Genomic DNA, 23,585 nt, shown 5'->3' on the forward strand with positions numbered 1-23,585 from the left:
ATTTTTTTAATACATGTATGTGTAATTGCTTGTTTGTATAAATATTTGGTAATAGTTCCTTGAAGTGCTTGCTAATTCTAACTGTCTTTAAAATCTATAACTGATTTTTTATTTCTTAGACTATTAACATATTTGTTCATTTACATGTAGCTCAGTTGTGGTTTTTTAAATTCTTCAACTAATCTCACTGAATTATTATTTGGCATTTTTTTAATGAATATTTTCTCTTAGCTTTATGAACAGATTCTAGCTGAAAATGAAAAACTGAAAGCACAGTTACATGATACCAACATGGAACTTACGGATCTTAAGCTACAGCTGGAGAAGACCACTCAGGTTTGTATAAAACAAAAAAGCATGTACTTGGCTGACAAGGTAGATAAGCGAACTAGAAGAGTCCCAGGGTACAGGCTGCTCTTTACTAGGCATCAGCTTTGTTTCTTACCCAAAAATGGGAGTGAAGAAGGGTACCTCTCTGTTTCTAAAGGGAAATGAGTGCAGGGTTCTGGTCTTTAGCTGTGAGCAAAATGCGTGAGGCTGCCTCCTGCCTGTTTAAGTAGTAGTGGTTCTGGCTGGCATGTATCTGGAACTTCTTTACAGGGTAGGGATAAATACTTTCTACACTGCTAAGCTTATATTCAATCTGTCAGTTGGGATTGATTGATTAATTCATAAACCAGCTGGCAGATTGGCATAAACCTGCCAGTTCTTTCTGGCTGGTTAGATAGCTTTATCTTAGAACTGAAGAGCAAATAGTACACTCCAGTTACAGATAACTGCTGTCAGGTAAGTGTGCTGCACACACTAACAGTAATACCAAATATATACACAAAAGTTAAATTCGTCTTAAATTGCTGTAGAAAGAGTGTTTCCCATTCTTAGATCACATTTGCCACAACTTAACTGTGTAGGTACTTAAATGTCTTCCATGTGTACCCCGTAAATATCAGTGAATGCATTAAAATGCTGTTAGACAGAAATACTATATTACTCCTGTTTGCCAAAGGCTCTGTAGTGATTAAATTGCTTAGGGATGGTCACTGAGGAAGTGTATGATAAATCCAGTTCATTCTTCTTTATTCTTTATTTCAGTGTTACTTCCCTGAACACACTTTAAAATGGTTTTGAAGACATACTTCGGACAGAATACTGAAATGTCCAATTAAATTGTTATTTCTCAATTTTATGTTGTTTGAGAACAAGTACCAATGTCTTTATTAATTTTGTGTTACAGAGACAGGAAAGATTTGCTGACAGATCAGTCTTGGAAATGGAGAAAAGGGTGAGTTTCTGCCAAAGAGCTCTCAAGTACTTCAGTTCTGGCTTTTTTTAGTTTGTTTTGCAACCCCTGGCTTGGACATATTTTAGTGGGAACAGAAGCCTTTCTTAATAACTTGCATTTTTTAGAAGATTTGGGGACTTTAGGTTTCAAAGTGGCAATGAATGTGAGGCACTGTGAGATGGATGGAATTACTCTTAAGATTTGCCTTCAGGTTCCCTCTTGGTTCGTGATGACCGTGTTCTAAGCCCCACTGCCCTCCAGGGGTCTGCCACTTATTCCATCTCATCCAAAACAATGTTGGCACTCGAGAGGGTTAAGCAGATTCAGAGCATCTCATCTTCTAATGCATTTCCAGCAGTCAGAGACTTTAATTTCCTCAGAGTTTTCCAAAGGCATGCATGTTGTTTTACCGATTATTGTTGGTAATGAAGTAGCTGTTTCTACCTCACAGACATGCGACCTTAGACCTGCTAATGATATACAACTAGTCATAATCTGTTTCTCTCCTTGTGCTGTAACTTCTTCCAGAGGGAATATGATAATGGGGCAGGAGGGGAAAGAATGAGTAAGAAGTGTGGGAACAGGGGTATCAAGGTCAGAGACAACCCTAAATTGAATGGGAAAGGAGTCAAGTAATAAATCCCTATGTGAGATAGTTGCAGGAATTATTTCAAAAGTTGGACACACGATAATTTCAGGCTGTAGTCTCATGCTAGTTTAAAATCCTCCCCTATAAAAGTTTAGTTTCACAGCAATATAAAGGAAACTATGTTGGTTTTGTTGCGATCCTGGCTTCGTGACCTTGTCCGTGTTCCTTTCTCCTCCCCTGATCCTGGACACATTAGGCACTTAAACAGGAAGAAAACTAAATGGATTTTGACAGTAATAAGTGATATGGTAAACATTTATTTATCCCCGGTAAACTTCACGTTCACTAGCTTTTTATTTTTACTTTCCCATATTTGAGGTTTAGAAAACAATTTTTAGTTCTACAAACCTGTCTGGTGTATACACAGACACTTGGTAGATTTTATAGGAGCACATGGAGATATAGAAATGCTCTCAGGCACCTCCTGAACTTCCATTATCTTTATCATAATAATCTCTCCAGGTAATTGCAGGGACCTTTCAGCACCTATTTCTCCTTGATTTTTTGGCATCCTGCTGTAGACAGAGATTTCATCAGTAGAAGTTTCATCAGCAGCTTTAATTGCTTTCTTGCCTGCTATCATGGCCACACAAGTGGACATTTAATTATTTCATAGATTTAGCCTTGTCCATTACTCTGTTGGTTCCATACTGCAGAGCGTTGAGTACTGCAGAGCTAGACATTAGTTCAGTTTTAAATTACTGCATTGCTTTGTACTAGAATAGGCCATTGCATTAAAACAATTGACTATATTAGAAATTCTTGCACCTTTTTTTTTCTGTAAAGACGTAGCCCAGCAGCAAATGGAGTAGAATAACATGGCATAGAGTAGGGAAGGGACCTGCAACAATCATCTAGTCCAGCTGCAAAATGTCTTTCAGAAATCTTACTCTTCCTAAATGTATTAGTACTAAATCTGGCAGGTAAAAAAAATAAAACTAGTGGTAATGCTGTATGGCTGAAACACGCTTTACACAAGATTTAGGAGATGTTCCTTATATTTTATAATTTTAAACTTTTTTTCAGACAAGAATTTAAAACAGGAATTTATTTGTGATTGTATTTTCCTTGTTAATATTTGGTGTTATTTTCACTTTAAAAGTGACTGAAGCAGCGTTCTGAGCTGCCAGTCATCAATAGCTAATCTCTAGAAATAAGTTCACCAAATTCAGGTCAGATTTGGGATCTTTAAGAACAATTGTAGAGACACCTTTTTGATGTGTAATGTAACAACAGATATAAAAAAGATAGAAACATTGTAGAGCTTTTCTGAATATACTTTTCCAAGTATATGACTTCACTAAAATAAAAATTAAAACTTAAGATGTTTATATAAATTCCATGGAGAAAAGGGGAGGGGAAAAGTAAAGTGATGAGAATAAATTGGAAAAAATAAAAGGCTGGCAGAGAAAAGCCTGAAGGCATCATTGAACAATGACATTTTCAAGCTGAAACATACCTTTTCAGTAAAGAAGATGCGAACACTTATTAAACCTAGAATTGCACAGTAATAAAACTTAGAAAATGCTGGCTTTGGATTTTATTTGAACTCAGCCTTCAGAAGTGGGTTTCCATGATGTGATTTGGTGATGCATTGTCAATATTCTTCACTTGAGAACTGTTGACCAGGAAGGGGTTATTTCCATGGGGATGAGGGTACCAATCAGATCACAGATGCAGGGTCCTAGCAATACATAAGCAAAAATGAGGGGTTTGTTAAGGACCTGTCACTCTGAAAGTACTGTAAACGTCCTTTGCAGAATTTCATATGATGTAATAATAAAACTAAAACTGTCATGTTTCAGTCTGGATCAGAATTCAGAATTGTAGATACCTTTAACCAGTTTTTCCCAAATTTAGAATTCATTGTCTGGCAGTTTGGGTTGTGGAGAGGTATATTTTTTGGTTTTACTGAATTTACAAATATATGTAGGCATATACATTTGGGTTTACTTTTTAATATTTTTATAATTCTGGGGTCAATTATTAACCTGTGTATATCCCCGTACCTCAATTTCACTGCACCAAGACTGTGGTTCCTTGTTGCTTTGATAAATACAAATGAGATTTTGCATTTTATAAGCAGAGAGACTAGCATGGGTGTTGAGTTTTTTTCGTTTTGTGGGTTACGAATGTTTCTTGGCGTACCTGATAGAGCTGTTGGAAGTATATCATAAAATTTTAGGCTGCATAAATTCAAAACCCTTTCTTTGAGTCCAGGGACTAATCAAACAATACTGGCAAACCTTCCCAGTGAAACTGTAGTGTGTGGTTTTGTTGGCATTCCTCAAGCCAGCTCCTAAAAAAGTAAGCAGTTCAGGAAAAAGAGAAGCATAGCTTCCTCTAATCAGAACAAGAAGTTTGTACAATAAATCTTATATCTAGGGCAGTCCATTTAAATCTTTCTTTTATATAATGTGAAGTATATAAAGTTAATGAAATAAGGCTTTTATTTAATTGGCTTTTATTGCTAATAGTTGTTCTTAGACAAGCTCAGTGTGCTAGTTAAGCAAATGCATCGAAAGGACTGATGTTTTTTAACCATGTGAAATTTTGAGATTTATTTAAGCATTCCTCTTTTGGTAATCACAGGAATTGTCAAATATCGATTAATATAAGGGCAGTGATAATATATGTTATTCTACAAAGCCAGTAGGTAACTGGTAGAATTCTAGGTAATGTAAGGTGGAGCGGGTTTTTTGTTAGTCCCTGGCTTACTGCAGTGAACTCGCTGGTACTTACTGTGTCCCTTACTGTCAGTCCAGTATCATTATGGGAAAGGTGATAACTGAAAGGAGTTAAGTACATAAAGTACTAACAACTGCAGTGATGTGTTACTTTTTATAAACCTTTAAAGTTGTTTGCTAAAATGGGAAAATGTTGGGGTATAACTGCACTATGATTAAACTCAATTCAAATGATTTATATCTGAAAGGTGACCGGCAAGAGTCAGTATCTCCTGGGCGGTATGATCTAACCAAAGTTTTACACACACCTCAGTCAATGCTGCTTGCTGTTTGCGTAGCACCGTTGTATGCAGATGCATATGTCCACTTCGCAATGATCTGTTGCTTTTGCCTTTCACACTTTGGAAAAATCTGAATGTAGAGTACTGATAACCGCAGCTGCTTTCAAATGAGATACACTGCATTGTCTGACGCAGGAAAGCAAGCAATCAGGCTGTAAACCCCTGAAGTCTCTTGCATTAGCTACTCACCTGTCAGATGTGTTGAAAAATAGGTTTAAACAAAATCACGTCATTTTGAAATACGGTAGTGTGTCTGCACTGCAGGCTGCAGCATAGTATAGAAAACCCTAAACTGACTTTAAATAAGCTGGCTTGGGTTCTGTAGTCAGTATAATCAAAACAACCTGAAGTTCTCTATTAAGGATAATTTCTCCTGCTTCTCAGGTAAAAAAAAAAAAAAAGAAAAAACAAAAAACCTATACTAGAAACGCAGAAAATATTCAGGAAGCATTTGCTCAAGAAGCAGGTAGTCTTACATAGCTACCTTTCTTTGGTACTCAGCTGAACTCCTTTCATGTAAATTTGGGTGTATCTACACTACGTTGCAGTTTATAGTGAGGACACTGAGCTGAGACAGATATTTCAGCTATGTTTGCTGCTCTGTGAAAGCTTACACTTTTGTGCTTCTTTCTTCTTTAATAGTCTTGTTTGCTTCTGATCATTTTCTGCATTTCTTGTATATTAAGAAATTACAGAAGCCTAGCTCATGAAAAAAAAATTGTGTGAAGGAAGGGGTATATTTTGTAGGACTTGATGTAAATTTCTCTATCTCTTCCTCCTCAGATACTAGAATTCCATATTGACAAAATTTCTATATAGCACTGCCATCACAAGTTTCCTGTCCACACTATGCTTTTGGTTGTATGATCTTTGAAACTTGAAGTATTTCACTGTTACCACAGTATGTACAAGCAGTAATTTCTTTAAAATTGCGTTGTTCAGTGTTAACACACATCTTTTGATTTAGGAAAGAAGAGCTCTAGAAAGAAGGATATCTGAAATGGAAGAGGAACTGAAAGTAAGTAAACTACTACCCGTTAAACTATTAATAACAAAGTGTATGACTATGTCAGGGCAACGTGTCATCTGGCAGTGTTACTGGTCTGTAATTTCATTAGAAAATAACTAAGTTACAGCAGCGTTTCAAAATCCCTGGTGATACAGCTTGTAGCAAAGCTGTTACACCAGCATCAGCAGTCATACAGGTAGGACTGAGAGTTACGCTTCTATAACATATTGGCTAACAAGAAATATCCAGAGATGGTTGGAGTGAAACAAATCTTCATCTAATGAAGATGGAATTGCAGTCTACGTTTTTGATGTTATACTCTCTGTAGTCTGGTAAGACTTTTCTCATTTCCTGGTTTATCAATGTTAAGCCCCCTGATATGACTAAGAAGGGTGAGAACTTTGGCAGGTTTGTTTTGTATTATGTCCTTGGATATAATACTGGAGAGGGCCAACCCCGCTGGTAGAATTTAAAGTATGTCTAGAAAACTATTGGAACGTGATGAAATAGAAAACATTTTTCCACTCCAAAATTTTAAAGAAGTAGCATTATTTTGACATTTGATATTTGTCACTGATTAATAAAAACTTTCCTTTCGTGCTCATTTTTGAGCTCCCTCTGGTGCTTGGAAACGGTATTAACTTCCAAATACTTTTCATTAAAATACATGTACAAAGTTTTGTTGAAATAATTGAAACGGAAGGCAGATGTAGGCAGAAGGCAGCCACTATGCCTCCAGCTCCCTTGGATTCAGGCCAAGATAGTTTGCTGTAAGGGAGGACACAATGTCTCTAGTTCCTAGAGAGGTCTTTAGAAGTGAAATATGTAGAAAAACAAACTAGAAAATAGAAAAAAAATAGGAAAATAATTGTGTCTAAGAGTGGAAGACAGGATGTGTGCTTCTGTCATCAGCCTGTAAATTATTGTTAGGGAAGGCTGGGCTTCTGAGAAAAACAGAATGCAAATATATTGCCTTTTTTTTTCAAAAGCTTACTTTCAAAAATCAATATGTGAAAGTTTTTAATTAAAGATTAAATACTCTTCCTATCATTTGTTGCACTGCTGTGTAAAAGTGTATGTTAAATGTGTCATTATTTACCGACTTTTGAATAGAAGATTTAGTTTGTGCCATTAGGATGTTAAGTAAAGAATTCCAGGAATAGCTCTCATTGTTAATGTATCCTGAACTGTTTTGGAAAGCTGTGACTAATCACTGCTGGTTCTTAGATTGCTTTTCAAGAATGTGCCACTTGTTTGATACTTTCCTTTCACAGCAACTTATCTACTTTAAACAGGACTCTCTCTTCTGAGTTTTCTTTCAGTTCTGCTCATCTCTAGTTCTTTTATGCATAATATACATGTTGTTTTTCTCATTTTCACTCCTATTTCTTTGATTCCTGCAGAACCTGCAACAAATAAAGCAGATTCAATCTTTGAGACACATAAATGAGCGACTGGTGACTGAGAATAGGGCCTTGACCCGAGTGGTTGCCAAGCTGTCAGGGTCCTGTAGGCAACTGCGCCCTGTGGACTTGTAATTTCTTCCTTCTCCTTTGTGTAGCCAGGCAGGTGTTGAAGTTCAGTTTGTGCTTTGGTAGAATTTTAGTATTAACACTTGTGTGTCAGAAACTGACCTGCTGCTGCTCGGTTATGGGAGTGTGGCTAAAGCATGGTGTCCGGTGTACCCACTGCAGGTGTCCCAGATGTGTTGGTATGGTGTGGCATCCTCCCTACTAGCACTGAAGCTTGTCCTCCCTTCCTTGAAGGTAAACTGGCAGTGATCCAGGAGACCTTTGACATGTTAAAACCTTGGCAACAAGCGGAAGGATTTGAGTTCCCACTGGGATAGGCTGAAGTTGCTCCCTCGTTTTGATGTTTGAGTAAATGCTCAAATAGATAGATTGGCCTCTAGTTTCCAAAAAAAAAACCCCACAATTTAAATTAAGAATTGAGCTTTCTTACTGCAAGTGCCTAGAATTGATACAAATCTAGGCTCAGCTAAAGAGTGTTTGAGAAGTGGTTTCAGTGCTGTGCATTCCTGACCAGTTGCATTACCAACTTTATTTCTCACATTTCTTGTGGTTTAGTGTTTAGAGAGGACCAAAGTCTTTTCTTTCAGAAATGTGTTGCAATTTCAAGTTGATTAATATTTTCATGTATTAACTTCCCATGTGGTTCTGGCCAATCCTTATTTTTATCTAGACAGCTTAAAATAGCCAGTTTCAGCCCCGAGTCGATGTTACCGATTTATATTGCTCTATATGTAGGCATTCCAGTTGTGGACCGGAATCCTATCATGCGAGGACTGTACAAACACAGAAACAAAAAATCCTGCTTAGTGTGTCAGATTGGTTCATACTTATTAGGTCATCTGGTTCAGTCCCCTTCTGTTAAAGGTACGAACTGGTTTGAGTTTCATCTTGCAAAAAAAAATGCCAGTTTGTTATCCTTGGTGTTACTGCAGGGCTGTTTCAGAAACCCACTGAAGGTTCAAAAATTTGATGTGGAACAAAATCTGTGTGCCTTTCTTCCTCCTCTTACATAAAACAACTGGATAGTGTGGAGGTTTCAGTGAGCTTTTAAGATCTGTAGGTGAAAAAAGGTAATTTCCTTCTGCACAGTGACTCCTGCTAAACTGTTTCCCCACCCCCCTTCCCGTTTACAAGCAAGGCAATAAGCGTATACATTTTTACATTTCTGCTCACAGAGTCCCATCTCAGGTTTTCCCCACTAAGAGGCATGAAATAAAGAGAAGGTTTATCCTTTGGCTTTGTGTCTTCCTGGAGCTGGTCTAACAATAGGATGTGGATAGAAAGGTTGTTCCTGGTCCAGGCCCCGCATTCCTGGAGGTTCCCTTGTGTTAACCCTTGCTGAGCTCCCTGACCTGGCTGAAAACAAATCCCTGTATTTGCTACATCACTTGATACCCATCTGGCCCCAGCGTTGAACCATTAAAGGAGCACGCAGAAAGCAGCAGGAAGATACTGCTGCAGGCCAGGAGAGCTGGGCAGCCCCTCTTGCAGCAGCTTCAGCTGACAGTGGGGGGTTTCAACGCAGCTGAGCGCATCTAACGACTGCTGTCCGCAGCCACACGGCCATACCATCTTTTTTTGCTAGCACTGGCATTCCTCTAACCATGGTAAGCCAGTTCAGGGTGTGAACCCACAGAAAACTATTCAGTATTCCTTTTTTTGTAGGGGGAGTTTTCAACAGGAGGTGATTGTGGAGCTGGAGGAGCTAGGCTAGGAAAAGCAAAGCAATGGAAACACAGCAGGGAGGCTTGACATTCCGTGGGTAGCTCAACCCTAGCAGTGTGCCTGATTAATCTGAACAGGTATCTTAACAGAACTTGAGCTTTTTATAATCTTAACTTACAAATCTGGTTTGTATATAAAAACTGTTAAATCCTCCAGCAAACACAGACATTAGTATTACTGTACAGATCCGAGTTGGCTCCAGGTATATCTGGTGATTATTGAGTAATTATTTGCTCAACTCCAGCACTGCAAAGTTAGGAGCTAGTTGTATAATACAGACAGGCAAAGTACTGCATTTGTAATGTTAGTCAAGAATCTCGTCATAGGAAGATACTTCGCTATTTTAGTGAGAAGCAAATTGAAATTGAAAGTGTTAAGCACCGTATGTAACGTATGTAATTTTATGGGATTTACTGCAAAGCTTTCCTTTCCTGCCTCTGCACATTAAAGGTGTGTGGTGTCACCTCATGAGAAGTTTTGAGTACCATAGGAATGCACTGCTCCAAGAAAACTGTATAAATGTCTGGCTAGGTTTAAAGTATGTGGGGATTAGTATAGACGGGAAGCATAAGGATTTTAGGTTACTTGAGATTATCCTTCCTGATCAATCTCCTATTACTCCTAATTGCTTTTGTCTCCTACCAGTCTTCCCTGATTCTTTAGCAGACTCACAACAAAAGAGAAAATACTTTCTTAATATATATTCTACCTGTTACTTTAATCAGGATTAAAAATCTATTGACAGAGATTTGCAGACACGTAATGGAACTGGATTATGTTAAAGCTCTAAATTTGAACAGCGGCTTTTTGGTTAAAATACAGAAGATACACCCAGGCCGTGGGTCTGCCTGTACGTAATTAAGCATTATTGGCTGCAGGTCCCTGGTCAATGAGCAGAGAGAGGACTGTGAAAGTCACTTTGGGCTTTCATTGGAAGCCATACATGGCAACGCCTCCTGAGATACACAATTAACAAGAACAAAAGCAGACTTCCTTGCTTCCTTGTGCGCTGCTATATGAAGGCTATTATAGTTTCACCCAGGATCTTTGCTATAAAGTCTTCAACATAACGAATATGAGGAAGGAACGGTGTTAGTTGCTTTGCCTGAACAAATGGCTGTTTCATTGTTTGCAGATACACGTCATAGAACAACCCCAGGTTTATCCTACCGTTACAGGGGTGTGCACAAATGTATGGTACACACACCTGTACCTGGGTATGATCCCTAGCACCTCTAGCTCAGACAACAGTGGTTGTTTTTCACAGCTTAGAAAACTTAATGCAGGTAATACTTGAAAATTGCCAAGTGGTTACTTGTGTTGCTCAGTTTAAACACCTTGACATGGTTTTTGAAAGCAATCAGCATTAAGTGCACAGGTCTAACTCAGCTATAATGGAAGCTACCCTCTGACTCTATGAAGAGCTCGGTTTAGGTGGCTTGCCCTAAGCTCCACCACGGACCAGAGTTGGAATCCAGGTTAGCAGAATGATTTTTACTTACTCTAACTGTGGAGACCACCTTAGCTCCTGTTACGATCTCCTGTTGTCTTCATTTCCCATAGGCTGATATTGGCAGGTAAATAAACTAGAGATCCTATAGCCTCAGTTATGTTCAGTGCCCCATCGCGTCTTACCCTGAGAGGGGCGGGTGAACTGAGTGTGGACAGGACTTCCTTGGAGGAAATGAAGCATCTAGTGTAATGCACAGCTAATTAACCCTGCAGTTGTAAACTTCTCAGTTCTTTCTGTCCCATTATAATTTTCTGAATATATTGGAAGCATAATTTTGTTTGAATAAAATGAAAACAGAACTAGTGGCACAGAAATTTCATCATGAGAAGTGGTGTAGCAGTTGTTCCATAGGCCACCGGCTGGCCTTAGGCCTCCTGCGTGCACTTTGCACCCGAGGTTACTGAGTAACTGCTCTGCAGGAATAAGCTGTTACCTCCTGTGCAAACCTGCTGCTCCAAACCACACGAGTCATTTAGCCGTGAGCATTAAGGGCAGTTGGTTATCAGTGTGTGAATGCAGATAGGGAGAACTGCCGAGGTGACTTCTGGTTTCTCTGACAAGTTCTATTCTCCCAGCACAAACCTCTGTGCACTGACGTGTCCTCCGTTCCTGTCTGATCCTGTCCAAATCTCACCTCACCTGGCTTCTGCCTTCCAGCTCTTGTGCTTGCCTGTCACCCATCTCCCGTGGCAGCCTTAACCTGCCAGCTCCCAGTGTGTGTGCCTGAGTGTGCAGCCCGGCCTTTGGGGATCTCTTTCAATGATCTGATCTCCTGTGAACTGTGGAGATGATCTCAAATTATAGGATGTGTGCTCCAACCCCAGTTGGGAAGTGGTGGGGAGATTACCGCTATGAGCTAACGAGCTGAATCACGCTGTATCTGATCAGGATGAAGTCATCCAAGGGCACAGTGGTAGATATGCTTAGCCACAGCATGTTTTTTTGAAACTCTGCACATGCAGCATTAGACAAGGCTCGCTAAATTGTTGGCAATTAACATTTCTTTGTTTTGCACTGAGATTTGAAGCATTTAATTACTTTCCTCGTGCTATTATAAATGCTTTTGTTGGAGGTTTGTCATCTGCACCGCTGAGTTTTAGTGCATCTAGTCCAAGCAAATGAAAACTCCTAATCTGTAACTCTTAACTGTATTGTGCTAAGAGGTGAGATTTTTCTGAACGGCTGCTAGGAAGGGGGAGAACTGCCAAGGTGCTTAAGCTGAACAAAGATTTTTATCCCCGGTGCTTGTCCGGTCTTGCTGCTTTCACTTGGGGTGTAACAGCAAATAACCATCCTGTTTCGTTTTTCATAGATGCTACCAGACCTGAAGGCAGACAACCAGAGGCTAAAAGATGAAAACGGGGCCTTGATCAGAGTTATAAGCAAACTTTCCAAATAAAGGGTTTACTCCAGCAGCAGATAACGGTATTGCACATCACTAGTAGCTCCAGTGGACCATACTGTGGCAGTCACTGGAAGTGTGGGAAGATCCCTTGGAGACTGTCATTTTCAGATATCCTGCCAAACGCCCTCTTACCTGTGTGTTTTTTTGTATCAAGATCATTGTTTCTGTTAAAATGCAGCTGCTGAGAAGATAAAATGACTGAGAAATCTTGTTTACAGCTACAGCATAATAAGGAAAGTGTTCAAGGCCAGATACGCCTCAGATATTTAACCAGTAAGCCTTAGTTGTACATAAACACTTTTACATCAACAAAAGCTTTCAGCTCTCACAGAAGACAGTTACTCAATAATGTTTTTGTTGTGCCACAATTCCCAGTTTTTTTCTATACTCAGTTTTTCTTTAAATCTTAAGTTTGGATATTTTTTTTCCCTTCTAATTATTCATGTACCAGATTTTCTTGTACAGTGTTTTCACAGCTTTACCATTTGCAGAGACCACACACCCTTTATAAATTACATATTTGTGTAGCTACCTAGAATTGCATTGTCCAACCACCTGGAACAGAGATGTTTGGTGGAACATTTGCTTTCACTGTTTGTGCAATATGCATTTATTTCCTATACAAAATGCTTTAAAAGTCAGTTGAAACTAGAAATATTTTAAGAGTCCTGTTTTCTGCCTTTATTGGTCACTTTAAAAAATAAAAAAAAAAAAAGAAGTTTGTAGTGAAAGATGTTAGATCCTGTAATCGTCACATTCATTTGAGCAGGTACTGAGTGATGCTGTATATATAGATATGTACTGGTTTGATTTTTCAGACCACCACGTGGCATGCTTGAATATATTTCCCTATTGCAAATGTCTGTTAATGCAAATTAGGCTACTCCAGAATAGTGTGTTTAACAAAATTCATTAATTTTTATGGTATAAAGAATTTAGACATTGTACATTGTATGGAGCCCTATCTTTACAAAAGGTCTAAACTATATAAAATACTTTATTATCTTTTCCTCCCATTTTTTTTTTTCATTTGATAGTGTTCACCATAATAAAAAAATTGCATAAATATAACTGCTTCACTACATTTCACATACCTGTATTTATCTGAGTGCTGTCCAAAACTGTTGTGCTAGCCAAAGTAATGTACTAAATCATTTGAAAAACATAACCCATTACACTCACCTTCATGTTTATATGCACTGTTGTTGCCATGTGAGAAGGCATCCAATTTGATACCACCACCGCGTCAGACCATTTTATACATTTCAGTGGCCTTTAAAACCAACAGAAGTACTTAAGTGAAAATCGCTTTTGTTAGAAACAGCTTTTATATTTTCACTAAACCATTCAAAATACGACATCCTATTGGCACATAGTTTATTGCCTAAAACCACTGAACAGATCAGCCATTAAAACAAAATTGTACATTGTAAAGCTTGTAGTAGCTATTGTATTATTGATTATATTGTATACTATATTAAATGTGAATTTGTACCCCTTCATTTAAAAAAGGTCATTGTGTTCTACTGCCTACTTGGGGGGCGGGGGGGTAGTTTTACGGGGGTGGGATACGTTTTGGTAAGGAAGACATGATGTCCTCTCTCTGTTGATTGGTTTTTTGAAGATGTAAGGTTTATGCTCTTACTACCAAGCTCAGGATTCTTGATTTTAAAGGTACACGGATAGTTTGAGGTATCTTATTGTAATTGATCTGTATGAGAGGTGGGTCTGAACCATAGGGACTTCCATTGTCTTACGCTAACAGGAAAGAATTGAATGGCTGCAACGTATTGAGTTCTGTTACAAGACAGTTAGGCATATTCTGGATTATATTTGGTAAAGTTTGGGTGCCTGTGAATGATTAAATACGTGTTTCTAATATTTTAGTGTTTTATATTTAGGTTATTTATTCTTTATATCTAAAAAAATGAATGGCTACTGTGCTATATTGATTTTATTGGTAGTACTGAGCAGACCTTGTATCTGCATGAAACTAGTTGCAAAACCCACTATTTTGGAAAAAAAAATTGTATTTTGACATATACAAATAAAATGAATACAAACTATTTTAAATGTGTGAAAGTTTTACTGAGAAGACATTGAGATTTGTTATGACTTTAAACCATGTTATAAGTTTGCTATTTAAATTCTTTGGCGGGCATTTTTCATTCATTGCGTTACTTGGATGCAAAGTTCAAGTACCTTTCAAAGATTGTAATCAAATTGTGATTATTTGCACATCATTGTACATGCACATCTGTAAATGCAACAGTAAAAATGCCATATTTATGCAATCTGTAACAACTTGGACAAATGTTTATATATTTTACATAAACCTGTCTGTGTGCAGAATCTGAGAACCATTTTTTACGTGATATTAACTGGATCTCACAAAGTGATTGCTAAACTCGTGTCACCATCATGTTGTACTGATCCGTCTTGCAGATCAAACATGTCCCCAGAAAATCCAGCTCCCAGAGACCAAATGGGTAGTGGAGGGGACAGTTGTTGTTTAGGAGACAGTTTGCATATGAGAAATAGTACGTTACTGCTGGCTGCTGGCTCTGGTGAGCTTCCTTAAGCAGCTGATGGCTTAAATGGTAATTCAAAAAGAGCAACTTAGATTTTCAGGGGACTTGTCCCAGCGCAGAATTCTTCTGTATGTCCCAGAGTTAACATCAGATACACCTGGAGGTGTGGAAGTTGCTGGTGCTGGAGAGGTGAGAGGCAAAAGGCTTGCCCAGAACCAGCCCCAGCCCTGAAGGGAGCCAGAAGCTGGGGAGAAGGAGTGACCCCAGGTGGGACAGCAGAGGGCAGGGAGGGTGGGGGCAGCGGGGCTCCACAGGGTAGCGGTTACCTAGAAGAACAGACTTCAGAGCTAGAACTTCATTTGTTTGCCACCTCATCTCCCTCGTCATAGACAATTCCCTCTGGACCTCCCCAGTTCTTCCTACCTATCATTTTCAGACTTCTGCTATTTCCCTACAGCTTCCAAAAAGACCACTAATTTATACTCTGTAGATTGGTTTGTTTTTTTTTTTTTGCTCAGCACCAAGTACAAAATGCAATCTTGATGTTTCTCTCCTGTAGAAATGCCTTCCATGCTGAACTCTGGCTTGCGCTCAGGTGAACGTTACACCGATGGGTATTAACCCTACCTGTTGAATATTCCTGGCCTCTGTCCATTTGATGGTCTTCTAAGAGCAAATGTGTTATCACAGAACAAGTGTTCTCTTATTTCTTTTTTTAGAAAAAGCAACTATTTACATGTCATAGAAGAGAAAAGCACGCTTTGAGGAAGCTGAAGATACCTGGTTTAGATGTGCAAGGGAGAAATGTTAATTATTTCCTTCATCTTCCTCATACAGAAATGGGCTCCATACGAGATGGCTCCCACCCCTGCTAGCTGGTTTATAGGGAAGAGCGAGGGCACCACGTAATGCCAAAAACATCCATGTGATGGCAAACGGGAAATCCACATGAAGAAAAGCTGGTGGTGAGAAGCGAGTATGCCACGGGGCTGGACATGGAACAGCAATGCCGTGTCAGAAAATGAACAGTTCATATGAAGAAAGGCAGGGGACACATCAGAACCAAACTGGCCAGCAGTCAGAGATCAGGCACCCGTCGCATCTGAACAGAGAAAAATCGTCCAAAGTTAGCAATAGTATAAATTATGCCTTGCTTTTGGCCTATTCTACTGCTCAGGGGAGGTATTAGTTTCTTGTTAAATGAAGCTGTGATTATGAAAATAATCATTACACTGACTCTTTCTTGATCTGGATGATCCTGGAAATGGCTGGACTCCACAGCTGGCACCTTACCGTTCCGTCATGGACATCCTGAGGAGCTGTGGCCTGCATGGAAGCTGTAGGCAGCCACATTTTCAGTTGCACTGAAAGTCCCTGTTCCCCTTTGAGTGGTAGCTTCGGCTTTTTCTAACTTGACATGACGCAGTGTTGGCGGTAGATAATTCTGACACCTTAATTGTGCAACTGAGAGGTTGATAGGTTTTATAAATGAAGTTTTAATTTACAGGTAGAGTCCAGAGGGCTGTCGCAGCACAACGTGAGACAAAGTCACTAAATAATGCACAGTTTAAAAAAGAAAACCACAGCTGTACAAACATTACAGAATTTTCAGAGAAGGTGGAGAAACAACGGTAACTGCATTGCAGAGGGTTGCTGTCCCACCTGCTTTACATCTTAGAATAGTCTTGTTGAGGCTCTGCCGGTCACCTCTGTGAAATGACAGGTTTTTCCCACGTAGGAATAGTCACTCTGTCTGTTGGGCAACAGAAGAAATAATTTGCTTAAGGTTTTCAGAAGAAGGTCTCGCTGGTCATGGTTATGTACACAATGTTAACATTTCGCTATGGTGATTCAGCTTCCTCAAGTTCTTAGATCAAAGCCACTAATAACAAGGGAAGAAACGCTGGTGACCAGAGTTATTTGCTTTACATTTGTTTTGATGGCAAGAGCAGCAGCAGGGGTTCGTTAGCGAGTAGTAGCAAGTATCACTGTGCTCTACCTCAGCGTAGATTAAGACGACTGCAGGTTCCCATATAGAAGACAGAATTAAAAAACAATACAAACCCTCCCAAACCCCCAGTCACTTGCTCACGCTGGAAAGGGAGAGCTGCTGCCACACTGATGAAGTCATCGGCTATTCGTGCTTGTGTCAGCACCTCCCCGTTTTGTATTTCTGATTAGATAGGAAAAGTATGTAGCCTTTAGAGAAAGGAGGAACTGTTTGGTTTTTTCCTCTAAAAACATCACCTGTTGGATGTCTAATGTTTCTGATCTGGCTCAGGGATAATTACAGCAGGGACAAAAGCCCCACATTCCAACTCTAATTATTTCACCCTTCTTACTTGGGTTCTACACGTCTGTTTTGTAAAGCTATTAAAGCTTAGCGGAAGCAGTTACCCAAGATGGCAACAATTCCTCTCCCAGTGTGGTCTTTTCCCTTTATTTGCTGGAGATGAGATAAAAAAAAAAAATCACGGGGGGAGGTGGGTGAGAAGAACTTACTTATTTCCTTGGTACCATCTTTCTGCGCTCCACCTGTCCCGCTGCAGAGGCCTTTGGGCAGAGACCCAGGGGGTGAATTCCTCCTTTAGCCAACCCGTGTGGGGAGAAGCTGCTGATCTCGCTGTCCTGTCACCGCCTCTGGTGGGACCCCCGGCTGCCGTGCCCCCCATTGTCCTCCCATCTCTCTCTGAAACAGAAAACAGCCTTGTTACCCTCCTTTGTGTCTCCGTTACAGACCCCTGTTTGCGAGGTAGGTCTCTGCCTCAGAGGAGGCCAGGCCTGAGGGCGGGAGTCGCTCAAACATGGCTCCTGGTCTGTGAGGGGCCGCCCACGCCCGCACCCCGACTCTCGCAAAGGGAGGAGCGTGACCGCGTTGGATCCGTGGGTGCAAAATACACATTTACACAAAATCTACACAAAATACAAATCTAGGTACACGGTCCAGTCACTGCCCAGAAAGACGATGTAATGAAAATGTGAGTTTGTTTACAAATCCACCTGTACACCAAGTGGTGATGCCACAGGCGTGACTCCTCAGCCGGTACCAGCTCCCCTCTCCAGTGCCAGCTGGAAAGCAGCAAAAAAAACTACACTAAATTCTTTCCTCCACTTAATCCGTGGTGCCGCGTTACGTTCAGTGCATCGCCCGGTGGCTCATCCTCGGTTCCCCCCGTACGAAATGCCAGCCCCCGATGAAAACAGGTGCTTTCACTGCGGGCTGCTTTAGGCCCGTGCACACAAAAGGAGCGACTCCATTTAAAAGGGGCCGTCGGGGCAGGGGGAGGCGGCAGCAGTGGCACTCAGGGACCGGGTGCTAACATTACCTGCCCGCTCCCTGCCTCGGAACACGCTCTCCCGGCGGGTTTGCAGCCCGCGGAAGGCGCTTCCTCCGGGGCCGGGCCGCTGGCGGCGGCTGGGCCGGGAGGGGGCACCAGACGCTCGGCTCCTCCGCGGGGCCCGGGGCCACCGCAGGGCCCGGCCCGCAGCCAGGCCCGCAGCCAGGCCCGGCCGCTGCCCCCTTCTCCCTCTCATCCCCCCGCCCCAGACCGGGTGGTAGGAAGGGCCCAGGCGACAGTGACTCCGGGAGTTCTGCCTCCGCGGTAAGCGAAGCCGTCGCGGTGCGCCAGGGGAAGCGCGGCAGAGAACAGCAACCGCAAATTAACTGAGGGCATGCGCTGCCTCAGTCTGAGCACGGCAAGGGCTCCTGTGACACACCTCCTGCGGGGGAGCTGACACCCATCCCGTGGGGAGGCAGAAGCTGTAACCCAAGGAGGGCTGGACACCGGGTCCTGGGGCAACGATCCCTTGGTGAGCACAGAGAGGGACCCCCGCACAGAGTACTCCTGTGGAGTGTGAAGTCTCACACACCAGGAGCAGACACTCGCCAAGCACCACACGATGGCTCTGCTGCAGCCGAGAGAGGGGAAAAGCAAAAAAATAACCTTCCCTATCAGCAGTGGTCACGGCAATAGTTCATAGCAGCACTGGGCTTGGCTGAAATGACAAAACGCTGGTTAACTCCTCCTTGCTCAGCCCCCTTTGGCTATGATCACTACATAAGCACGTTGCTTTGCTTTGCAAGCAGAGTGCTCTGTGGTCCTTGAGCACCATGAGGTCCTTCTAGTCCTCCCTTTGCCCCCTTCAGTCTGTCCTCCCTGTCCGTTGCCTCGCGAACATGTGCAGCACACCACGTACTCACATCCTTCTCCAGGCTTCTCAACCTCTTCTCCTCGGCTTTGCATAGACAGGGTTCTGTCCTATTTCCAACACACCATATATCATGATTTTCTGTGCAAGAGAGGGCTGTGAGGTCTAATGTTCCCTGCTATTCGGGGTGATGGCCACAATAACCAAGAGACCCCAGAAGCCACTTCCCCCAGGATCCTGAGCACTCTGAATTTCCCTGTGTCTGGGGAGCGGCAGTCGGGATTGCTACAGGCAGACACTGAGTGCAAGAACTCCATATTTTACTAACGAGTCACTACAAGCTTACAGACGTGCCACAGCTGCTGAGGAGAACGGTCTCTCCTCCATCTTCTGCTCATCTCAGCTGTCAGTCTTCTCAGTCGCTCCTGTGTGCCACCCACATCACCAAGACCCTCCTTGGACATTCGGTTCCCAGCACTTCTCATTCAGTCCTCCTGGTACTTGCTGCCTATTTCTGCCCACTTAGACCATCTCCCATCCTTCTGCTTTGCTTCTTGCATTTTCTTCTCATTTGCTGCTTTTCTCCCCCTTCAGACCCAATCACTGGTCACTTCTTCCTGAGCTAATTGCTCTACTGATGTATCACCTGTATTGACTTCTCCACTGTCCACAGTTCCTCTCTCCACAACTCAGCAGCCTCGACACTTTGCGTGCTCTCCCTCCACCTCTGTTACTCACCTCCCACTCCCCCTTTCCTCACACTGCCTCATCCCGAGCTCCTCAGAAGCACACATCCCTAATGGTTTCAAACACCCCATTAATCTTTTCCTGACCACTGGATCTCTTTTTTTTCACTGATAATCTAATCTTTACTCAGTAGGAATGTCTCTACCCAGCCATTTAGTTTCCACCTACTCTCGTTTCTCTCTAATCCAAGGGGGTGGTTTTACCATAAACTAAGCACTCTAGAAGCCACCTGTTCCCACTCAATCCAGTTACTCCCCTCCTCAGGAATTAACACTATTTTTCATATTTTTCTCCTCCATACCTCTGCAAGGTTTCAGGGTGAAAGCAGTGAGAGGTCTTAACTTCTTCCCTTGTTTTCCACCCTCTTTGCAGGCAAACAGCCACTCACTATTACTTCCATCAGTTTCCTTCCATCCCTTTTTGAGTGTCCAAGAATAAAGCAAACACATACGGGGATGCCTGTTGGGTCCTAACGCCTAATTTGGGAATAAGTAGTATAAAGTGAGCACTGGCTATGGATTTGCTTGTGGGCAGGACAAAGTACGCAGCTTGTTGTCATTCAAGTAACTTTTTAAGTTAAAAATTCTTTTCAAAACATCTTTAAAGCTTGCCATCTTAGTAGTTTTCACCTTGAAACAGCAAAGAACGTGTATTATGAGCAAAACACAAAATTCGTTTTTAAGCATTGTCCACATTTGTTTATAAAAGTAATTACAATGTAGGCACAGAGATTTTGTTCCAATTGTTCATACGAAAATTCAGTCCCAAGCTTTCATCCTAGATGTTTACAGAATGGCCATATAGCATTGAAATAGTTTCATACTATAAAATATCAACATAATTTTAACAATAGGAAGTACACTTTATTTTTTAAGTTCTTTAAGCTACTCTCTCCCTTTGTAGCCTGTTTGGTTTCATACGAGCTGACTCTGAACTCTTCCAAGTGCTTCCCCCTCCTCTGCGTACACTCACTGATGTGTCACAGCCGCTGATTGATTGCTGTTTGTGTTTGGTTTGGACACATCCAGATGATTGCTACTAATAACCAGTACTAAATTCCTGAAATATCTGCCCAATTCCTTTCACAAGGCAACTTCGTTATGGTCCGTCCTATGAAACACAGTAGGCCTTAGGAATACTGTGGTGCGGGAGAAAAATAATCGCCAAATGAACGGATAGCTCAAACAAAGCATTGTAAAAAGCCATCACACTAAATTCTGCATGCATCATCTACTGCATTTCAGTGAAGCCAAGTTTCTTAGTCAGCTCTCTCAGGAGATCCGTCAGCCCGAACTATGATTCTTTTGGGACACGGTTTTGTGCCCGCTGCGCTTTTCTACTGCGTGCAGCTCGTCACCTGCATGAGGTCAGAGCAAAAGGATGCCGTGTAACGGTCTAACCAAGAGATACAGGCTGAGCATCGAGAGACCTCATTTATTTTTACTGACTTTGTATCGGTCCTTCGACAAATCAAAAAGCTAGAGGGCTGTTAATTAAAAAAAAAAAAAAAAAAAGCACCCTGAAGGGTTATGAATCATAACCAGTACCAACAAGACACGAACTGACAGTAAGCCAGCAACCACTGGATTTGGTTTCTAATTATTCATTTGCATGCTTACATTTGGGGATACAGAAAGACAGGAACTGCATTGTCTTTGGTGTGGACCAAAATCTGCTTAACTATGTTTTGAACTATAATGAGAGTTACCTGTATAGAGGTGAGCACGGCCAGAGGATGCTGTCTTTAAGAAGAATGAATAGACTCTGCAGGTGCTGGAAACATACCATAATTATGCAGTTAACTTAAGGTTATCTTAAGGGTAACTTAAACTTACAATATTATTTCTGTCCTATGAATAGGCACAGTCAGCTTCATTACCAAGGCGACAGACAGTATGTTAGGTGGCACATCAGGCTTGATAAGCTGGCAGCTCCAAGGGGGGAAAAAACCTTGTGGGTTGAGATAAAGACAGTTTAATAGAACAGTAATGGAAGATTATGACATTGATGATAATAATAGTAATAATGATGGTAAAAGAATATAAAAAAAAAAGTGATGCAACACAAGTTGCTCTCACCACCCGATGATCAGTTGCCCAGCCCATCCCGAGCAACGATTACAGATTCCATGTAAATGGCCAACTGCCGTTTATATACTATGCATGTTTATGGTATGGAATATCCCTTCGGCCACCTTGTCCTGTCTATGCTCCCGCTCAGCTTCTGTGGGAAGCTGAAAAAGTCCTTGACTAATGGAAAAATTATTGAGCAACAACTAAAAAAATATGTGTCATCAACATTATTCTCATACTAAATCCAAACCACAGCAGCTACTAGAAAGAAAAGTAACTCTATCCCCGCTGAAACCAAGACACTCCCCCACTAACAAGATGGTGGCAGCCCAACTGCCCATGCAGCGTATGCCAGAGAACTCAGGAGTGTCTAGAGGACAATGTGGCACAAAGACATACCACAGAAAACACCCAAGGCCACATATCTGGAAGACTACACGAGCTCTCTCCCTTGTGGAGGAATACAAAGATACCAGAGGCACCTTTGTCTGGGAGCAGTTTGTTCCCAAAAGGAGAGCTCTCAAAAAGAGTCCTGTGGAGGCTCGACTAATGACTGAGCACACAGGCAAATCTAATTCCTCTGCATTACGCTCCCTGGTATTCTTCCTGTGAGGCAGCACATGGACATTCTGCAGGAGCATTTTAGTTTGACAGACTCAGCGCTGCTCAAGTACGTCTAGGTAGCTTGTTACCTTAGAAAATTTTCCCCAACATAAGTCACTTGACATTTATCTACACCAAATTCCATCTGCTACTTTATCAGTGCCACTTAGTTTGACAATTTGTTATTTTCACTTTCTCAGTTTGTTCTGTTACTTTCCAATACTTTGATTTCGATGGATCCCCCGTAATGAAGAGCTCCACCGCCAGATGCTCCCTAGGTTCCTCCACAGTGAACACAAAAGCGAGGGTTATAATAGAATAGGGCATTCTTTCCCAGTTCACTGTTCAAATCTGGCACTAGAAAGTACCTATTTGGGCAGAAAAAAAAGAGGTAGCATGGTTGCTCAATAAACTGTTTCAAAGGTGTGCTGGCTGAACGTCACCACAAGTAGCAAGGAGCAGTAAGATAAGGAGAGTCACTGGTCTGTACCCTCATATGGTGCAGAACACAAGAAGCAGTAACAGACCCTCTTAAAGAGCAAAATTGTGAATTGGGGCAGAAAACCTTCTCATCGTGCCTTTGAAGCCATCACCAGATGACTTCAAAGTCAGCTGGGATACTGAATCCATTCCCATCCCCGCTGTCATCCTTATCCAACAACTGCCAGCTGGAGACAGATGGCAATCTCCGCACTGATTCCTCATACTACAAGATGAAATACTTCAAACACCAAGCAAACTTCTTTCTGTCAGTTTGGTTTTTTCCTTTTCACACTGCACTCCTCTATCCATGAGATGAATGCTGCAAGAACCAACACTAGTTTGTCTGTCAAACCAAACCATTTGGGGCCCACAGGAGAGATGGGGAGGGACTCTCTATCAGGGGGTGCGGCGATGGGACAAGGGGTAAGAGTTTTAAACTGAAAGAGAGGAGATTTAGATCAGATATTAGGAAGAAATTCTTTAATGTGGTGAGGCACTGGAACAGGTTGCCCATAGAAGTTGTGGATTCCCCATCCCTGAAGTGTTCCAGGCCAAGCTGGATGGGGCTTTGAGTAACCCTGTCTAGCGGGAGGTGTCCCTGCCCAAGGCAGGGGGCCTGGAACTAGGTGAATTTTAAGATCCCTCCTACTCAAACCATTCTATGATTCTATTTCAAAGACACTACATAGTTATTTTTGGCCAAATGACAGCAGAGCTCAAGAATGGTAAAACACATACAGAAACCAGACTAGAAGATGGACTCTAGGACTGATCTTGAACGCTAACACCTCATGATAAATCCAGCTATTTCACAGATCTGTTGCATTTACATGCAAGATTTCAAATCAGACCCTAGC

The 23,585-nt window shown here is 41.6% G+C and overlaps 1 protein-coding gene across 9 annotated transcripts in view; it reads left to right on the plus strand.

Annotated features, from left to right (window-relative positions):
- Window positions 1–14,500, plus strand: part of PPP1R12A (protein phosphatase 1 regulatory subunit 12A) — a 117,154-nt gene extending 102,654 nt beyond the window's left edge. For 2 of the 9 annotated variants that reach the window (XM_014963642.1, XM_014963647.1), the window contains 5 exons: window positions 232–336; window positions 1,235–1,282; window positions 4,867–4,897; window positions 5,927–5,977; window positions 12,051–14,500. In XM_014963642.1, the coding sequence (XP_014819128.1) occupies window positions 232–336; window positions 1,235–1,282; window positions 4,867–4,897; window positions 5,927–5,958 (216 nt within the window). In that variant the 3' untranslated portion in view covers window positions 5,959–5,977; window positions 12,051–14,500. Of the gene's footprint in view, window positions 1–231; window positions 337–1,234; window positions 1,283–4,866; window positions 4,898–5,926; window positions 5,978–7,371; window positions 7,534–12,050 lie in introns of those variants that run through there. The other 7 variants (XM_014963644.1, XM_014963648.1, XM_014963641.1 and 4 more) reach the window with 5 other exon arrangements.
- The last annotated feature ends 9,085 nt before the right edge of the window (window positions 14,501–23,585 follow it).

This window comes from Calidris pugnax, unplaced genomic scaffold, assembly GCF_001431845.1.
Source record: "Calidris pugnax isolate Ruff unplaced genomic scaffold, ASM143184v1 scaffold44, whole genome shotgun sequence".
Classification (NCBI taxonomy): domain Eukaryota; kingdom Metazoa; phylum Chordata; class Aves; order Charadriiformes; family Scolopacidae; genus Calidris; species Calidris pugnax.